We start from the raw sequence: 16,438 nt of genomic DNA, 5'->3' as shown, positions 1-16,438 counted from the left end.
CCGAAATGAGTTTCCTCCGCAGAGTGGCTGGGCTCTCCCTTAGAGATAGGGTGAGAAGCTCAGTCATTTTGGTGGGACTCAGAGTAGAGCCGCTGCTCCTTCATGTCGAGAGGAGTCAGTTGAAGTGGTTCAGGCATCTGATGAGGATGCCTCCTGGAAACCTCCCTCAGGAGGTTTTCCAGAGATGTCCAACCGGGAGGAGGCCTCGGGGTGACCCAGGACATGCTGGAGGAATTATATCTCTTGGCTGGCCTGGGAACACCTCGAGATTCCCCCGGAAGAGCTGGTGGAAGTGGCTAGGGAGAGGACAGTCTGGGCTTCCTTGCTGAGGCTGCTGCCCCCGCGACCCGGACCCACCGGATAAAGCAGAGGACAACGGCAACGTTGAAAAATTGAACAGATATTTAAGATATTGTAATAACTAATAACATCTACAGGTGCACAACAGCTACAATTGCTTTACATTACAATTACTACATAAATGTAGGTCACTAAAAGTGCTAGAGTACTTGAATACATTAGGTTTGAATGATAAATAGAAACGTCATTATTATTGCAGTATATCTTAGTAGCGCAACATAGATCGTGGGAGTTGCAGTATTTGTCAAAGGCAAAATGAAAGTGCAGAGATATCCCAGCCTGTAAATGCTATTCCTTCGGTTCAATTAAAACCTTTGGTTTTGTACAGGGCCCACCAAAAAACACAGCTTTATTATTTCAATCAAATTTTATTTTAGACTATAAATAACAACCAAAGACTGATGACTTCTTTTACTGTTCTGAAACATCCCAGTTGCAGCACAAGTCAACTTAACCTCAGTTATGTTGACTGCAGCTGTTTTTTTTTAGCACTTAGTTACCTTGGTGAGCTCAAAGATTCAATTATACCACTTGTCAACAATGCTACTGACAAATTCACCAGTCCTAGATATGGCTGTGTAGCTCCCTTAACTGTTAGCCAGGTGTGACATATGTCAAATAAAGGCATAGTCACACAAATCACCTTTATTCAGTACAGGAAGCACGCTCATCGGTTCAACAGTCAGTCAGCAAAAGTCAAATAAAAAGGTAGAAAAGTTCATTACTGACTTTGTCTTCGGACACACTGAACAAAGATAGTTACCAACCAGTTAGAGGAGGGGCAGGCTGGGTGATCGGAAATAATCCAGAAAATTAATGAACACGTGATGTTATGATCATTCTGTATCCTCTATTTCCTCATGCAGTGAGGTCTGAGACAGTTAAAGACATTAAGTATAAAAACCATCCAACTGCTCAAACTCGTCCCTTTCACTTCAAGTCAAATTGATTAGAACAATTACCATGTACCAACAAAAAATCAAATTAGCTTTGTTTCTAACCTGTGACTGCTCACTTTAGTGTTTGGCTATAGAACACTAAAACCAGATCATCTGTTTGTTGAATGCGGCATCACAACTGAACACAGTCCAACACGCATCACAAAGCCAAACACAGCTAAACGCTTAGCTGTGCAATGTAGGACAGAAGGGGATGTGAAGCTCCGGGTAATGTTAAAGCTGAAAATCTCGGGTAGGGAGACAAAGAACTTTGACATTGTGAGCTTTTGCCAAGAAATAACAGAAAATGATTTGGAATGGTGCTACGGTTGGTGTCTTCATTGGACATTAGATAAATAAACACCACCGACAATGAAGCAGACAACTTCCTACTTGCTGCTACAGTGCAAAATAAATAGTTAATATCTGGTTGAAACACTTTGGGACAGTATTTCTTCTTTGAAAATAAGTGACCAACATTCTCATGCTGTTAAATGGTGGTGACTGATTAAAGTTTTATGACTTTCCCTAGAAATATGCTTCAGCAGTGATTCATTAATTTCTTCAGGGAGCTCCACCCATGTGTAGGAGGCTTAACAAGACCATCACAGTATCGTCATTGGAACAAGAGGTGATAAAGGAAATTCAGGGTTCCACACACCTCCTCAACCTCCCGTCTGGGTTTTTCTTTAAAGACCCCAAAAATGCACTTAATAACAGCAATGAGCAATTCTGGCCACGTTTGACCACTCAAGCCAGATACAGCATGAATCCCAAATCACAGACATCAGGTACAAACGACTGAGTGGCAGAATGCGCCACCCACCCAGACAAGTGAGTAACTTTCACAAGTATGAGAGAGAAAGAGAGTGACAGCGGGGCTCTGAGGGGCTGAGCAAATCAATGTGCTGTGTCCAGGCTTGTAGAAATTCCACCGTGTCAGCATCTTCTAAGGGGCAGAGAACGTCTCTCTATACAAGACCAGAGACGAGAACTGTCTTTAACTTTGGTCTCATCGACAGACGACAGTGCAACTGTCAGCTAACGAGCAATGATGGGAGATATCCAAAACCAATGAATAAGCAGAGGGGGGAAAAATCCCAATATACTTGGACAACACAAAATGAACCAAGATATATTTACTTATTATGGACTGTGTCATGGAATTGTAACTATTCCGATATCAATATTTTGGCCAAAAAATATATTTTGTATTTTTTTGTGCATTATGATCCATCAAATGTGGTTATCAAACCTGACTAAGATATACAATAGAGGCTGGGTAACTGACGGTTAACAATGAACTTTATTGTCCGAACTGATAGCCATCTTTGCCCTGGAGAGTAACATCCCTTCCCATACTCTAATAACTAGAGCTTGACTAATATGAGATTTGGGGGGCTGATGCTGATGCCAATGTTAGCAGTAAAGTTAATTAGTAAAATAGTGGGAAAAAAAAAACCTTAAAATGGATATATCAACCAGGGCAGCACAGTGGTCCAGTGGTTAGCACTGTCGCCTCACAGCAAGAAGGTTCCGGGATCGAGCACAGGATCTTTCTGTGTGGAGTCTCCATGTTCTCCCTGTGTGGGTTCTCTCTGGTACTCCAGCTTCCTCCCACAGTCCAAAGACATCAAGAGGGGACGAGGCTGATTGATACTCTAAATTGACCGTAGGTGTGACTGTGAGAGTGAATGGTTGTCTGTCTCTGTGTTGGTCCTGTGATGGACTGGTGACCTGTCCAGGGTGAACCCCGCCTCTCGCCTGAAGGCTGCTGGGATAGACTCCAGCCCCCCCGTGACCCTTAATAGGACAAGCAGCAGAAAATGGATGGATAGATAGATAAATGTATCAACCAATATTATTTTATAATGAACCCTCAAATGTTAAAAAGCTAATGACAAACATATGTAAAATACATTATTGTCCACAATGACATCAGTTCACGGAAATAATACACATACCATATATAGGACAACATATACGTCAATACTACTGTATCTGTGCTGGTCAAGTGTTGTCCGATATTATCTCCCACACCAATGCATCCTCAGGTTTGAATCTCAATCATAAACTTTTGGACTACAACAAAAATGTAGAAGTTATGAGGAAGAAGAATACAGGGGAGGAACCAGCAGGAAGAGGGAAGAGAGCAGAGACTGATGGAGAGAAGATCTGAGTCACTCTTATTATTTTGGGCAATGTGAGAATGCTGGATGAGGTGCAAGATCAACCTGACTCCAGTAATGATACGCAGATAACGTCGCTACAGGCTTTCAGACAGTTGGGGCGGAAAGGAATAAATCCAAGAGCATTTCATTAACATTTTATGAACAACAGATGTGACTCAGGTCTGGATGTCGCTACATCTGAAACTCAAGAGCAATGGAACCACTGGAATATGCATCAGGTATTTAAACAGACACAGAAATTAATCTGCCATATTCACATCTGTCTTGTTATTCATGCAGCAGCCAACAGAATTTAGTAAATTCTCCAGCATTCATTACAGCTCCACATATAAGACAGTGTATATCATCAAACAGACTGTGCTTGAGATGAAGATGGCCCATTGCAGCTTCGCAGTGATCTTCAAACCACATTCATGCATACACCCATATGAAGTGCCTACTTATGCTGCTGTTTATGGCTTTAATATGATCTACAGTCTGTCCTGAATTCTCTAGCAGTTTCCCAACACAGATGTCTGCTGGTGATAGCAGCTTTGTCTTTAGAATAAGAAAGAATTTACTCTCTCTTGGACATTAAAGATGGTAAGAATGTCGTTTTAAAGCATAAAATTGAATTAGGTTTGATACATAGTCAATAGTTACGCGTGATCAAAATGTCTTGAATTCTGGAGGTTACCTTTGTCAATGAACCAGATCTTTTCAAGCTCATCATGCACAGATAGAACCAAATAAATAGCCTACCTGCAGGTTCTCAGTGCAAGTTCCATGCAGCAGCAGTTCTCATGTGCTAAACTAACTTGAAGCATTTTTCTATTTTGCAGCTTAAACGGGCTGTCTGGTATCACTGCTCCTGCTGTACAAATGAATGATCTGCAGCATGACCCTGTCTGATTCCCAGTGAGACAACATCACATTCTACTCAGACACTCCAGTGAACACACACACACACACACCACACACACACAAATTGCATGTTTGTAGCCAGATAATCTTTCTGATCTCTGATCCCCATAATCCCGCAACATCAGAAATAAATCAACCAGCACAAAAACAAAAAAAAAATCCTCAAAATGTATGAGTCGTGACAAAAATAGGCAGATAGTCTTTCATATATAAAATTAACCATAAATCATATCTGCACTGGTGACATCAAAGTCGAGAGATGTACAAGTTTAATAAATGTTAAATAAAGTTCAAGAAACGCAGCCTATCCTGTTACTTTGGGTTACAAACTAATGTTTTCTCATTTTGGCAAAGCATCCATCCATTTTCTTCTGCTTATTCCTGTTAAGGGTCCAAGCGGCTACAGACGAGAGGTGGGTTCATCCTGGACAGGTCACCAGTCCATCACAGGGCCAGCACATAGAGACAGACAACCATTCACACTCACAGACACACCTACAGTCAATTTAGAGTATCAATCAGCTTCGTCCTCTCTTGATATCTTTGGACTGTGGGAGGAAGCAGGAGTACCTGGGGAGAACCCACACAGGTACAGGGAGAACATGCAGACTCACACAGAAAGATCCCGTGCCCAAGTCCAGAACTTTTTTGCTGTGAGGCGACAGTGCTAGCCACTGCACCACTGTGCCACCATTTTGGCAAAGCATTACTTGCAACTAATAGAACAACAGTTAGGAGTGAACATCAGGTTAATTACACTCGTTAACCTTATCATACATGTCATTTGCCTGTTATTTTGTCCAAAAACAGAGGAACATAAAGAGTCACTGGAACTTCCAACAATCTGATTCTTCCCCGTTGCTGTGAAACATATCTTGACACCTTCCACAATTCAGTCTGAGGGATTATTAACACATCACACCTGCCTCTTCTGTTTCATGCACACAAGCACAAACAACAATGTGTTTAAAGGTTAGTTTTGTCATTGGAAGACTGTATCAAAATATCAAAATGCTAAAAAGTGTAGCATAAAAAAATACCGATGCCTTTAATGACCCTTCTGGAATAGTTGCAGTTAAGGAAGATGCTTGTGTATGAGAGAAAATTGATTCGTCTGGTAAATTTTGCTGCAGAGAATCTTGGCTCTGAGGGTGTCCAAGCTTGTATGATGCAGCAAACTTTGTTGCTGCAGTATTTGCCTGGCCTGACCTGACGAGGACCAACCTCATCAATTTACTGTATGCCCACTGTGTAATTTATCACATCACATCCCCTCTTTCATTTATTGGCCAACTCCAGAAGCATAATATGCTAATAGCACAATCCCTGGGTATTTCAAAAGCCCCATTGAGGTATACTACAGGGACGAGTAGATCCACTTTGTAATGTTTTGATTTCTCCCTCTTCTCCATTTTTATTTTTTAATCAGGCACAAGAAGGCATAATTGCATCCTGCTGGTCAGATGCACCTTTGTGGGTTTCTGTTTTCTCTCTCTCTCATTTTTAAGTCAATTTCGCTCACCCGGTAGCCAGTCCCTCCAGCGAGATCATCCAAACAAGATGGGATAGCTTTAAATAGTCGGCTGGCACAATACACAGAAAAAAGAGGAAAAAGAGAAGAGGATTCAGTGGTTCTTTTTCACACAATTTGAGCAATAAACTCACATGTGCTGCTTGCAATAAAGAGGTAACCACTTTGTATTGGATCAAATTTTGTTAGCGTACTGAAATAATGTAGTAGGCATTTATCTGTATACCAAGCAGGGAGGTCAGATCACAAGTGGTCACTTGAGATGAGACGCATGTGGAGGTGCATTCTGATGCCAAGGGAGAGCTGAGAGCTGATCACTTATGATCAGATCCCTCAAGAGCCATATTAATAACCTGAAACAATACCAAAGAAGATTAGCAAATACCTTCCTTTTTTCAGCCCTTTCTGTGTCTGTGTGTGTGTGTGTGTGTGTGTGTGTGTGTGTGTGTGTGTTCGTATTTGTATGTGTTCATGTATGAGCAGACACACACCACACAGTAGAATCAGCCACAGAACCCATTCCCACTGGAGAATCACAATACTGCGATTCACAGGGTTAAGACCAAACAGCTGCTCCATGACTGCAACTCTGAGTGGTAATGAACAACGATCAGGCTCCACACGTCGAGGCCCCCATGGCCCCAGCGCACATTTATTAGGATATAAACTGTTATTATGTCCACCAAGAAGCTCATAATTTCTGTGCTGTTTGTTTTGTCTGATAGCACGATTACTCAAATCTATGAGGCCGATTTTCACCAACCTTGGCGGAGGGATGTAATACGGCTCCATTGGATTTTGAGGCAGATTACTCATCACCATCAGGTGGAAACAGGTGGGGTGGGTTGACCGATTCATCCCAAATTTGGTCAGAAGTTCCTTCAGAAGTTGGTGATGAGATATTGCGAAGACTGGGCTTTCATGAAACAGTGATGATATGGCTTGGTGGCCAAATCCACCAGTGAAGAGGAAACTGTTTGAACTGGACTCCTGCTGGTCAGATCTTCTCCGGACTTCATACTAGTGATGAGAGTCCAGACCTGTAGACATCTACAAGCTGAATTTGATTCATAGCGACACTTGGTGGTTACATGAAGTAAAAAAACATAGATCAGTGACCATTGCAATTTGGCAGGAGACACTCAGTGAAACACAAAATGACAGTCTGGGTAGAGCTGCTGATCCCAGATTCCAGGTGGGCCAGTGAGGGCAGGACCCATCAGTTGGGCACACCCATGTATTGCTACACACATATAGGCTCGACTCATATAGCAGCAATCAACCTTAACAACACTTTGAAATGTTTCACATTCACTGAAATATTCACACACATATTCACGGACTCTAGCTGGATATCTGAGACAGCTGAAAAACAAAGAATTGTTTTGAGAACAGGTACAAGCCCCTGACTACATGGCATAGAAAGGTTTGAGCCACTTGTTTTGTTTTTTGTTTTGTTTTGTTTTGTGAGAGAGAAAGAGAGAGAGAGAGAGAGAGAGAGAGAGAGAGAGAGAGCAGCTGCCATTGAGAACTAGAACCGCCACATCAATTGTGGAACTGCTTCACCGTCAAGTCGAGTCTGACCCAACACCGCTCCGATTATTTCATAATCCTCATGAGACCGCATCTCCTCCTGTCCTCCTCCAGTCGTCATCTATGATCAAATGGGTTGAATTGGTCAGCACACCCAGGTAAGAGTGGACCTGATGAATAAGCACGTTTGGAGCCTTTGGGGTTGACTTTTTCTTAGTAGAAAAGTAGGAGAAAATAAAGGAGGCAATTAAGATTTTATTAAATGAGGCCCTTTGTTACCAAAATGTGCTTGAATCTTTTGGCTCACATCTGTCCCTTGTGTAGATACAGCATGCAGGCTACCATATAATAATTTTATCAAGAAATTAAACAGATGGATTAAATAAATTAGGTTCCACTTGGCTGGCAGAGGGTAACTGGATTGAGAAGCTATTTATAGATCTCTGTTGAGGGTGGAGAGAGCTTGTAGTAACTTTAGAGGCTTATTAAGTAAGGCAACACTGAAGGAGGGTGGGCCACATCTGGTGTACAGCTCTAAACTCAATCTGGCCAGCAGAGCAGAGATTTTACCAGAACAGTCCCATTACTGGAATTTCTATCCCACTCACAGAGGCTGATCTAAATCATGAGCAGGGGAATTTAAAAGGTCACAGATTCATACAGGGAGAATGTACTCCCTTTTCAAATACCTCGGCCTTCTGTTGAGAATCACCATTATGTCTATTGTTAGTAGAAGTCTCTCTGGGAATTTGCAGCATTTCTGTGGTTAAGAAGAGGTCACCTCCTCTCTTCCCATCTCCTCAGCCATGGGTGTAATGTCCCATGTACCGATCTGACGTGTCATTTTTCAAGTCCAGCCACTCAAAGTTGCAATTAACAAAGATATGACCTCTATCAGCAAAGCATACAAATGAAGCACCAGCCCCTTTTATACAGCCTGTTCAAGGCGGGAATATTATGCTGCTGTTATACCTCGCCATTTGTATAAAAATTGTTAGAAAAAAAGGACCTTCGCTACTTTCGTTACAAGGGCTAAATAATTTTGAAAAATTCACTTATTTTGAGCGATATTGCAATTGTAATATGATTCACAATATTTAATAAGGATTATCATTTTGTGCCATTGTTCTTGTGGCTATCTGCACTATGAAAGATGCTGTCTTAAGTCTGAAGAGCACGATTTGTGAGCTGATATCTCTGCAACACCACTACTCCTCATCTAGAATGGTGATTTGTCACACATTTTGCCTTTGGTGCTATTTGTATTGTATCTCCTGCTATTTGGATATTGCATTTGGCCATACTGCAATTTTGATCAAATTTAGCTACATTTTCAGCCTTCTGCATAACACAAATGCTATTGAGTGATGCCATGTTCAGTCATTCTCTCATACTCATGGTGGAAGCAGCCAGAGTGCCAACCACACTGGGTGCCAACCAGAGCTCTTGCTCATGTACACTTTGACTGGTCACTGGATCAAACAAGGAACTCCCTGATCACTTGAAGACCACTCTACCTCCTGAGCCAACTCAAAACAACAACAAAAAAGATGGAATAGAAGAAGAGAACATTCCGCCATTGAGTAATCATGTGGGCCAAATGGCCGCAGTCAGAGAGGGAATGGTAATGATAAATTCACACACTGAACCAGCAGTTTGTCAGTGTTCTCTTAGATCTGTACTAAAGAGAACAGCATCATAATGTGGAATTTCAGTGTAAATCTGGCTACTGTGGCTATTAGCCACATTTCACAGTTGGTCCAAGGGTAACAAGGTTGAGTTTGGACTCAAGATTTTTAACTGGGTGGAGTTCTGAACTATCGGATCGAATATTATTCACTAACCCGAGTGGAACCCCACCAAGCTGAAGCAGAGCCCACAAGAGTTGTTCTGCTATAATCTATATTCACCATATCTACATTCATTATGGATTCAGAGTTTCAACCTCTACTAACTACTGCTCATAGGTGTAATTCTTATTGCCCACTGCCTCTGTGGCAGCACAGCAGGATGGCTGACAGCAGAGTGAACGCAGGCAGGAATGATAAATAGGCTGAATAACCTTGTGTGCTGCAGTTGACATCAAGACCCTGACAGAATGATAATTGGTCTGATATCTTGTGCATTGATCTTTGAATGGATAACATGGTTTCCTTGTTATTAACCAATTAAAACAGGCATAATTAACTGAGGAACCACATGAAATTCACCAGGAACAGATGGGACAGATGCACTTCATACCTGTGAATTCTTGAATTATAATGATTTTGAATATGACAGTACAATAGATGTGATACAGTAAATCTGGATACCAGTGCAAGCACTGTCACTTCTGAGCTAGTCAATGATATGATATTACTTTATGGCTGGGCAACTTAAATAACAGACATTAATGTTTGACCAGCAGAGGAAGTGTAGAGCAGATGTGACATTGTTTGCGTGAGTATAGACAGTATATCTCTGTGCGTGTGTCTGTGTGGGCTGTACCCCAGGAGCAGCTGTGCAGAGGACTGAGGAGAAGGCTCATGTTAACAAGTACATTCCTATGAAGAGTCAATATCTGACTGAAGCAGCAGAAGTGGAGAGGCGGCTACATCAAATTTCACTGTTTAGCCTGCAGGAATATCACCATATTAACAATCTACGCAGAAAAGCATCATAATCACCCAGGAGAACAGAGCTCTGCTGACATCAACACAGTCAGTGACCTGTGATTATGAGACATTGCGGTGAGCATCTTTCCCTCCCTGTCTTTCCATTCTTACAAAGGATGCTCCTATAGTACACACTGATGCAGGACCTTCCCCCAAACAATTCAACTGCTATATTTGTTTTGCCTCATCAAAACAGCCAGCTGCATTCTTCACTACAAAAACATACTTTGTCCAGCCCGGCATGCAACCCAAAGCACTTTATCTCCTGCGGCTGCTGGAACACTCTCGTGGTGATCCTTCAGCTAGCAACCTCATATATACAGTATGTTGGAAGAGGGGATGGGATACACACCTGTGAGTCGCAAGATACATTGGCTGCCTCTTGTAAGGGATGTGTAAGGTCTGTCCTGGTTGGCCCAACATGTTAGCTGCAGGTCTATGATTTGCTGCGCTCTCCTCAGTGAAGGCTGTGTGAGCTGTACTCTACCGCTGGTCCTGCTGCTGCTGCTGCTGCTGCTGCTGCAGCTGCTGCTGCTGCTGCTGCTGCTGACGTCCTCTGCTCTGCACTGTGGCATTGATTCATTCAAAACATCCTCTTTCCCACTTCTCTTGTGTTAGGCTGCTGAGGTGAAGCTGAAAATACTTGCAATCACTGAACTGTCCCCTACCTCTGAAAGCATTGTGATGGGTATTATTAAGACCAGCCAGCCTCACCAAAGCATCTTGTAAAAGGCCCCAAAGCGTGAAGTAAAACCACAGGTACAAAGCCATAGCCATAACCCATCATGTTCTCTCCTCTCATATTCCCTCTTTCTTTAGAGGCACTCTTTCCCTGCTCACCTCTTGTCAGCTCTCGTCTAATGAATGCGTTCCTCAGCAGAGCTACACTGTCAGAGCACTTGGCTAAACTGGACGCCCTCTCTGCTCCCTTCCTCTGCAGTCATGCAGGAAATACAAAGCATGATTTAGCGAGAAAGAAGAGGGTAGAAGGGACTGAGGAGGACAACAGAAGAATTATTTGAGAGACAAAAGATAAGGGAGTGGCAGGAAAGTGAAAATGAGTGAAATGCAGTTTTTGGATGAAGATAGCTTATTCAATGAGAGTAGAAATGTTATGTTTTCATTTCAAGTATTCAAGAAATGAAAAAGCAAAGGAGGGAAATGAATGGTAAAATAAAAAGAGAGAAAATAAAAAAATAAATCATGTTTGGTTCAGATTGAGAACTACTGGCAGCTGATACAGAGGCAGTAACTGTAACAAAAACTCCAATTTTATTAGTTGCTTGCTCTGATACAATCCCTGCAGTGAGGTCTCCGGTAAACTGGAAAAGTGACCCAGTCAGCGTGGACAGCATGGAGAAGCATCATTGATAAGCTGCACAAAACAAAACAAACAAAACAAAGAACAGCAGACCACATGAGACAGCCCCAGAGGCAACGTTTACCCGAGGAAGCAGACAGGTTGATTTGTTTTGCTTTTTTGGTTTGTTATGTTTTTTGTTTTTGCTGAGCAGCATCTCTGTACGCTGCCAAGAGCATTAACTGATTCTGACTTGTTACTTGCAACTGTTTGGGGCTATTTAGATATTTGGATGACCTCATGTTGGTTTATTTTGATGTTGTAAAACTCTGAGAGGACGACTACAGTCGTAAAATTAAAGAGAGAAAGATTTACACCATTGTGTGTAATATATTTTTGGTTTTTGTTAATATGCATCTGATAAAATCGGTACCAAAATGCAGTGCTCAAGTAATCGCTCACTACATATATTAGGATTTATTTACTGATAACCAGCCAGACATCCAGCCAACAGCCTTTGAGGGAATTTTTTCCCTCATTTGGTCATCATCCAAACACCAACATCTATATTATTAACTCAACTGTATGAGCTGCACGTCATTAGTTCAATAGCCACTGCTGGTGACATGCAGCAGAAATGATGCTAAAAAGTCTGCTGCAGCTCAGCTGGTCCTGGCGCAGACATGCTCTCCTAATCATAATTTTACAGCTGCACCCTGGAAAAGTACAGAAGAATACACCCCCAGATATCTCATTGTGGGAAGTAACATCATCCGACGAATCCAAAATGAACATTATCTTCCATTTCCAGCTAAAAAACAACAACATTATATTCTCATTATAATTAGAATTGGGTAAGAATTAGGAGAGAGATGACTGTCACTGGGGAACTACCTAAAGCTCACCTACAGATGGACCTGACAGTATCCGCTCACATGGACCAAATGATGCCGGAAATGCTGTTACTACTCCTGAGAGAAATACCTGGCTGTATGTACATCAGCTACATGCTAACTGAGTCTGCCTGCTGTGCACATGTGAGAGTGAAATAATATGGTATTTGCAAGCAACACTGCTTTAACTTGTATGATGTCTCACATTACTTTAGGTAGTTATTTCAGTGAAAAAAATTATCAAGTAGAAAGCAAATATCTTCCTTACATCTTCTCTTTTTAAAAGTGGTTTTTAAGACTGATCTAACATCATCTTGTAGAGGAAAACTCTCTGCATAGTCATAGTCTACATTTCTACTCACCTGAAAATGTTCAAAATTGGAAACCAATAAATCCAATTCAAAAGATTCTGTCCTGATCTTAAAGATGAACAAGGTCTCTTGTTTTAACGTGTGCTCAGTGAATAGCAGTGGTAGATAGGAATATAATTGCTGTTTCAGCTCTCTCGTTTTCTCTCTCTCTCTCTCTCTCTCTCTCTCTCTCTCTCTCTCTCACTCAGAGTGCTGAAGAGTAGAGAAACACTGGCAGCACTTAGTCTTTGTAGCCAGGGAAGAATAAAATGATAATGCTGCAGTTTTCAGTCCCTCTGTTGGACATGAAGGAAAGGGTAAGGGTCTGGCTGGCTGGAGCCACCAGTCATTGTGGTTACCACAGACGAGCAGTTACCACCTCACTGTGTTGTCCCGTCAACATTAAGTGCTGACCTTGGTCTCTGACTGCAACCAGAGCCCTCTGTCTCACCCTGATCCCACCTTATCAGATCACATCCCAGTCAGCCGGGGACGGAGGACGGACTGCCGCTGAGCAGCTAGCTCAGTCTGCTGCAGTGATGGGTCAATAATCCACAGACAGACAAATAGATAAGAGACTGGATGGGGGTGGGGGGGTCGATACATAAGATGGACCACCAGGTCAACATTCATATCTTCCTCTGTCACCCACTGCCACTGTTGTCATCCTGACTGGTGTATAACTACAGTAAACAAAGCCACCAACACTGCCTCAAGCATACATCACATCTGTCCAGATGCCAGACCAGACTCATCATATCAGCTTATCTGCTGGGTTGTTGTTTGTCAATAACTACTCAATGCACGAGTAGTTTTAAAAAATATAATGGAACACTGGAATGGGGCAAAAATTTTTTTTTAAAAAACGGGGGCGACAGAGTTGATGTACGATGGACACAATGAATATTTTTGATCAAAGCTTAGGTTACACTCTGTCATACATTATATTTCAGTAAAAAAGTGTAGCCTCAGGCATGCAATTATCTATGGTGATAGAAATAATATTGTAAATTAATATGAAATGACAAAATTTTCAATTAGACTCAAGAGCAAAATCTAGTGGCAACACTGAGAACAGCAGACACAAATCAAACTCCCTCTGTTCATCGTTGCTCACAGTCATGGATAAAAGATTTCACTTATTCCCTCACAGGTAAATGTGCCAGGAGGAATCTGCCACATCATAACTTAGTCAAACAAGACTCGAAAAGATTGAGAAAAAAGAAAAAAAAATTTTTTAATTTATATATACAAAGAGGATGGACTGGCGACCTGTCCAGGGTGAACCCCGCCTCTCACCCGTAGATGCTGGGATAGGCTCCAGCCCCCCCGCGACCCTTACTAGTAAGGAATAAGCGGAAGACGACGATGGATGGATGGATATACAAAGAGATAGAGAGAGAGAAAGAGATAGAGAAACCAGTACTGTGTTCGTGAAGACTGATCACCGTGATCAAACCACCAAGAACACAGAGGTAATTCATTGGATCATGAACAAATAAGCCTTGCATCTCTGCACTAAAGAAAATTAAATGGGATTGGTCCGCATGGTCAATGTATTCAGTAAATGCTGCAGTGAGAGAAACTACCCAAACCCCAAGATCTGCTCTCGCAACAATTTGATCGAGGGCCTTTTTTCCATTAATCTTTTTCACACTCAATATTCCCTTACTGGACACAGCCCAATTCAATCAAGTTATCCACAATCAGAAACATTTTTCACGGCTCTTACACTCAATCTGCTGCTGAACACTGGCGTATTGAAAGGGTTATTGACACAATACATTTAAGACCATTAAGAGTAAAGCACTGTAAAATCAGATTATTGTACAGATATAAATGCCACATTGAGCTGACACGTTTATATAGATCCTCCATCTATAATGGATGTGGATGTTGGAAAAAGGTTTGGGTGTTGGGTGGATCCCTTGTATATCGAACCCAAATATCTAATTTATTTTCAGCAGGATACAGCAGTTTTTTCTGCTCTTTCACACTGAAAAAAAAAAAATTGGGTGGCTTCAGAGGGAATATGTTCCAATTAGAATTGAATATTAAGTTAACATCACTCTTTACCACATAATTCAACTAGAAGGGCGCTAAGGAAGGGAATGTGGCATGAGAGTAGGGAAGATAGTGCCCAACGCTTTTTATTATAACATGCACTCACTGATCCAAACTTTTACCAAACATCATCTTTTAAGCAAAATTAGCAACATCAATGAACACATAACATCCTTGACTGACGTTAAAGTTAATTCTTGCCTCTTGCAAACAGCAGTCTGATAACTGATCTTAAGGTTCACTTGCTTGTTTTGAGGTTTATGCACTTGTGGACTCTAGGAATGTTCATGAAAATATTAATGACTTGACCTTGATGTGATATTTTTGTAGGTCAACAGTAAAAGTTTCAGAGATTCAGCTCCATGTGAAGCTCAGTAGCACTACATTCTAACTTGGACCAGATGTACATACTGTACCTTCACTGAACTAAAGCACTTTTTATCTGAATGTAATTTCCCATGCTTGCTGACATCCACTGCCATTAAACCACCCTGCATCCACTTTTCCATTGGTCATCTAAGCTTGTGCAAATAGTTCAGAAAAAGGCAGGTGCTCTGTAGAAAGACCTTTCTGGTTTTACCACATCTATCTTGCACCTTCACGGCTTCTAACTAATCACTTTTTTCTGTCTTGTCTGGAGAGATAAGAGCAGTGTGGGACGTGATTCTCTCTGCAGTGGCTCCAGTCACACTCGTGCTCTGACAGAATGCGGCAGAAAGAACTGCCATCTGAATTCAATCAGAGGGAGGGAACACAAACTCTGTCTTTACTCCAGAGAGGCAGCTGAAATTACTCAGGTGCAAAGTTTCCTTCTCTGACAGCACGGTTTCACAGATCAGCAGACAAAAGAGGTTTATAAAAAATAAAGACGCACATTTGCTATATTCTTGTATTCAGATTAGAGAAGCATTGTGTATAAAATTTGACATTTCTACAACACAAGCAAACAGACAAGTTTCACTGTAATAATCCAGCACATGTTAGGAAGTGTTACCTTGTCTCAGTCTTCCTCTCCTCTCTTTCCAAACAGGGGGGCTCTGGCTCAGTAACAAGCTCTGTTTCATGATCAGCTGAGTTGGTCCGCTGGCCAGCGGGTAGGCAGCTGCAACAGCAGGTTCCCATCCCAGCTCTGGCATCTCCCCTGCCGTCTTTCTGCTTTGACTCCTGCTCCAGCTCTGACTGGTCAACCGGCACAAGCTGTCTGGGTAGTGGTGGCTCTTTCTCAATAGTGTATATCATCACGCAGAGAAGAGCACACCTCAGGCCCACAGCTTTTAATGTAGTCATTCATTGCAGAGTGCTGGGTTCAATATTGCAAGTCAGAGAAGCCCTGATGGAAAGCTTCCTTTACTGTTCTGCAGCACAAACATCCACTGTGTCACACTCTCAATCTACTCTTTGTTTTCGTCGTCTTTATTCAGTCCGCTGCTTTAACCTCTGACTCTGTTTGTAGGCCCCGACAGTACTGTACAGTACTGCCTGATAATCAGTCAATGTGATACTGACAACATGGCTCTGTTCATAAAGACTCAGGCTGCCTCTCAGCAAGTCAAGAAGATACATGCACAGACATCATATTTTAAACATGAAATAGTAAAGTATTACAAGGCTGTGATCACGACAAATGGCCAACATGAATCATCCCACAAAAGAGACAGAAGACTGACAACCTCAACAGCCCCTTCTGAAATTCCTTGGCCATATCAAGAGCAGCATCCTG

The 16,438-nt window shown here is 41.9% G+C and overlaps 1 protein-coding gene and 1 long non-coding RNA gene across 12 annotated transcripts in view; one reads left to right on the top strand and one right to left on the bottom strand.

The window, feature by feature from the left end:
- Positions 1-16,438, top strand: part of LOC147269314 (uncharacterized) — a 328,107-nt gene that overhangs the window by 299,595 nt on the left and 12,074 nt on the right. The window lies entirely within an intron of this gene.
- The window catches only part of plekha7b (pleckstrin homology domain containing A7b), a 77,647-nt gene that overhangs the window by 51,322 nt on the left and 9,887 nt on the right, over positions 1-16,438 (bottom strand). The window contains exon 1 of one of the 11 annotated variants that reach the window (XM_086182603.1): positions 10,464-10,549. The exons of 9 other annotated variants lie outside the window; for them this stretch is intronic. In XM_086182603.1, the coding sequence (XP_086038729.1) occupies positions 10,464-10,534 (71 nt within the window). In that variant the 5' untranslated portion in view covers positions 10,535-10,549. Of the gene's footprint in view, positions 1-4,231; positions 4,352-10,463; positions 10,550-16,438 lie in introns of those variants that run through there. One more of the 11 variants, XM_086182612.1, reaches the window with a different exon arrangement.

Source organism: Aulostomus chinensis, chromosome 2 (assembly GCF_037954235.1).
Source record: "Aulostomus chinensis isolate RoL2024-O1b breed Wild chromosome 2, RoL_Achi_v1.0, whole genome shotgun sequence".
In the NCBI taxonomy this organism is placed as follows: domain Eukaryota; kingdom Metazoa; phylum Chordata; class Actinopteri; order Syngnathiformes; family Aulostomidae; genus Aulostomus; species Aulostomus chinensis.
This window is presented reverse-complemented; position numbering and strand designations above follow the sequence as displayed.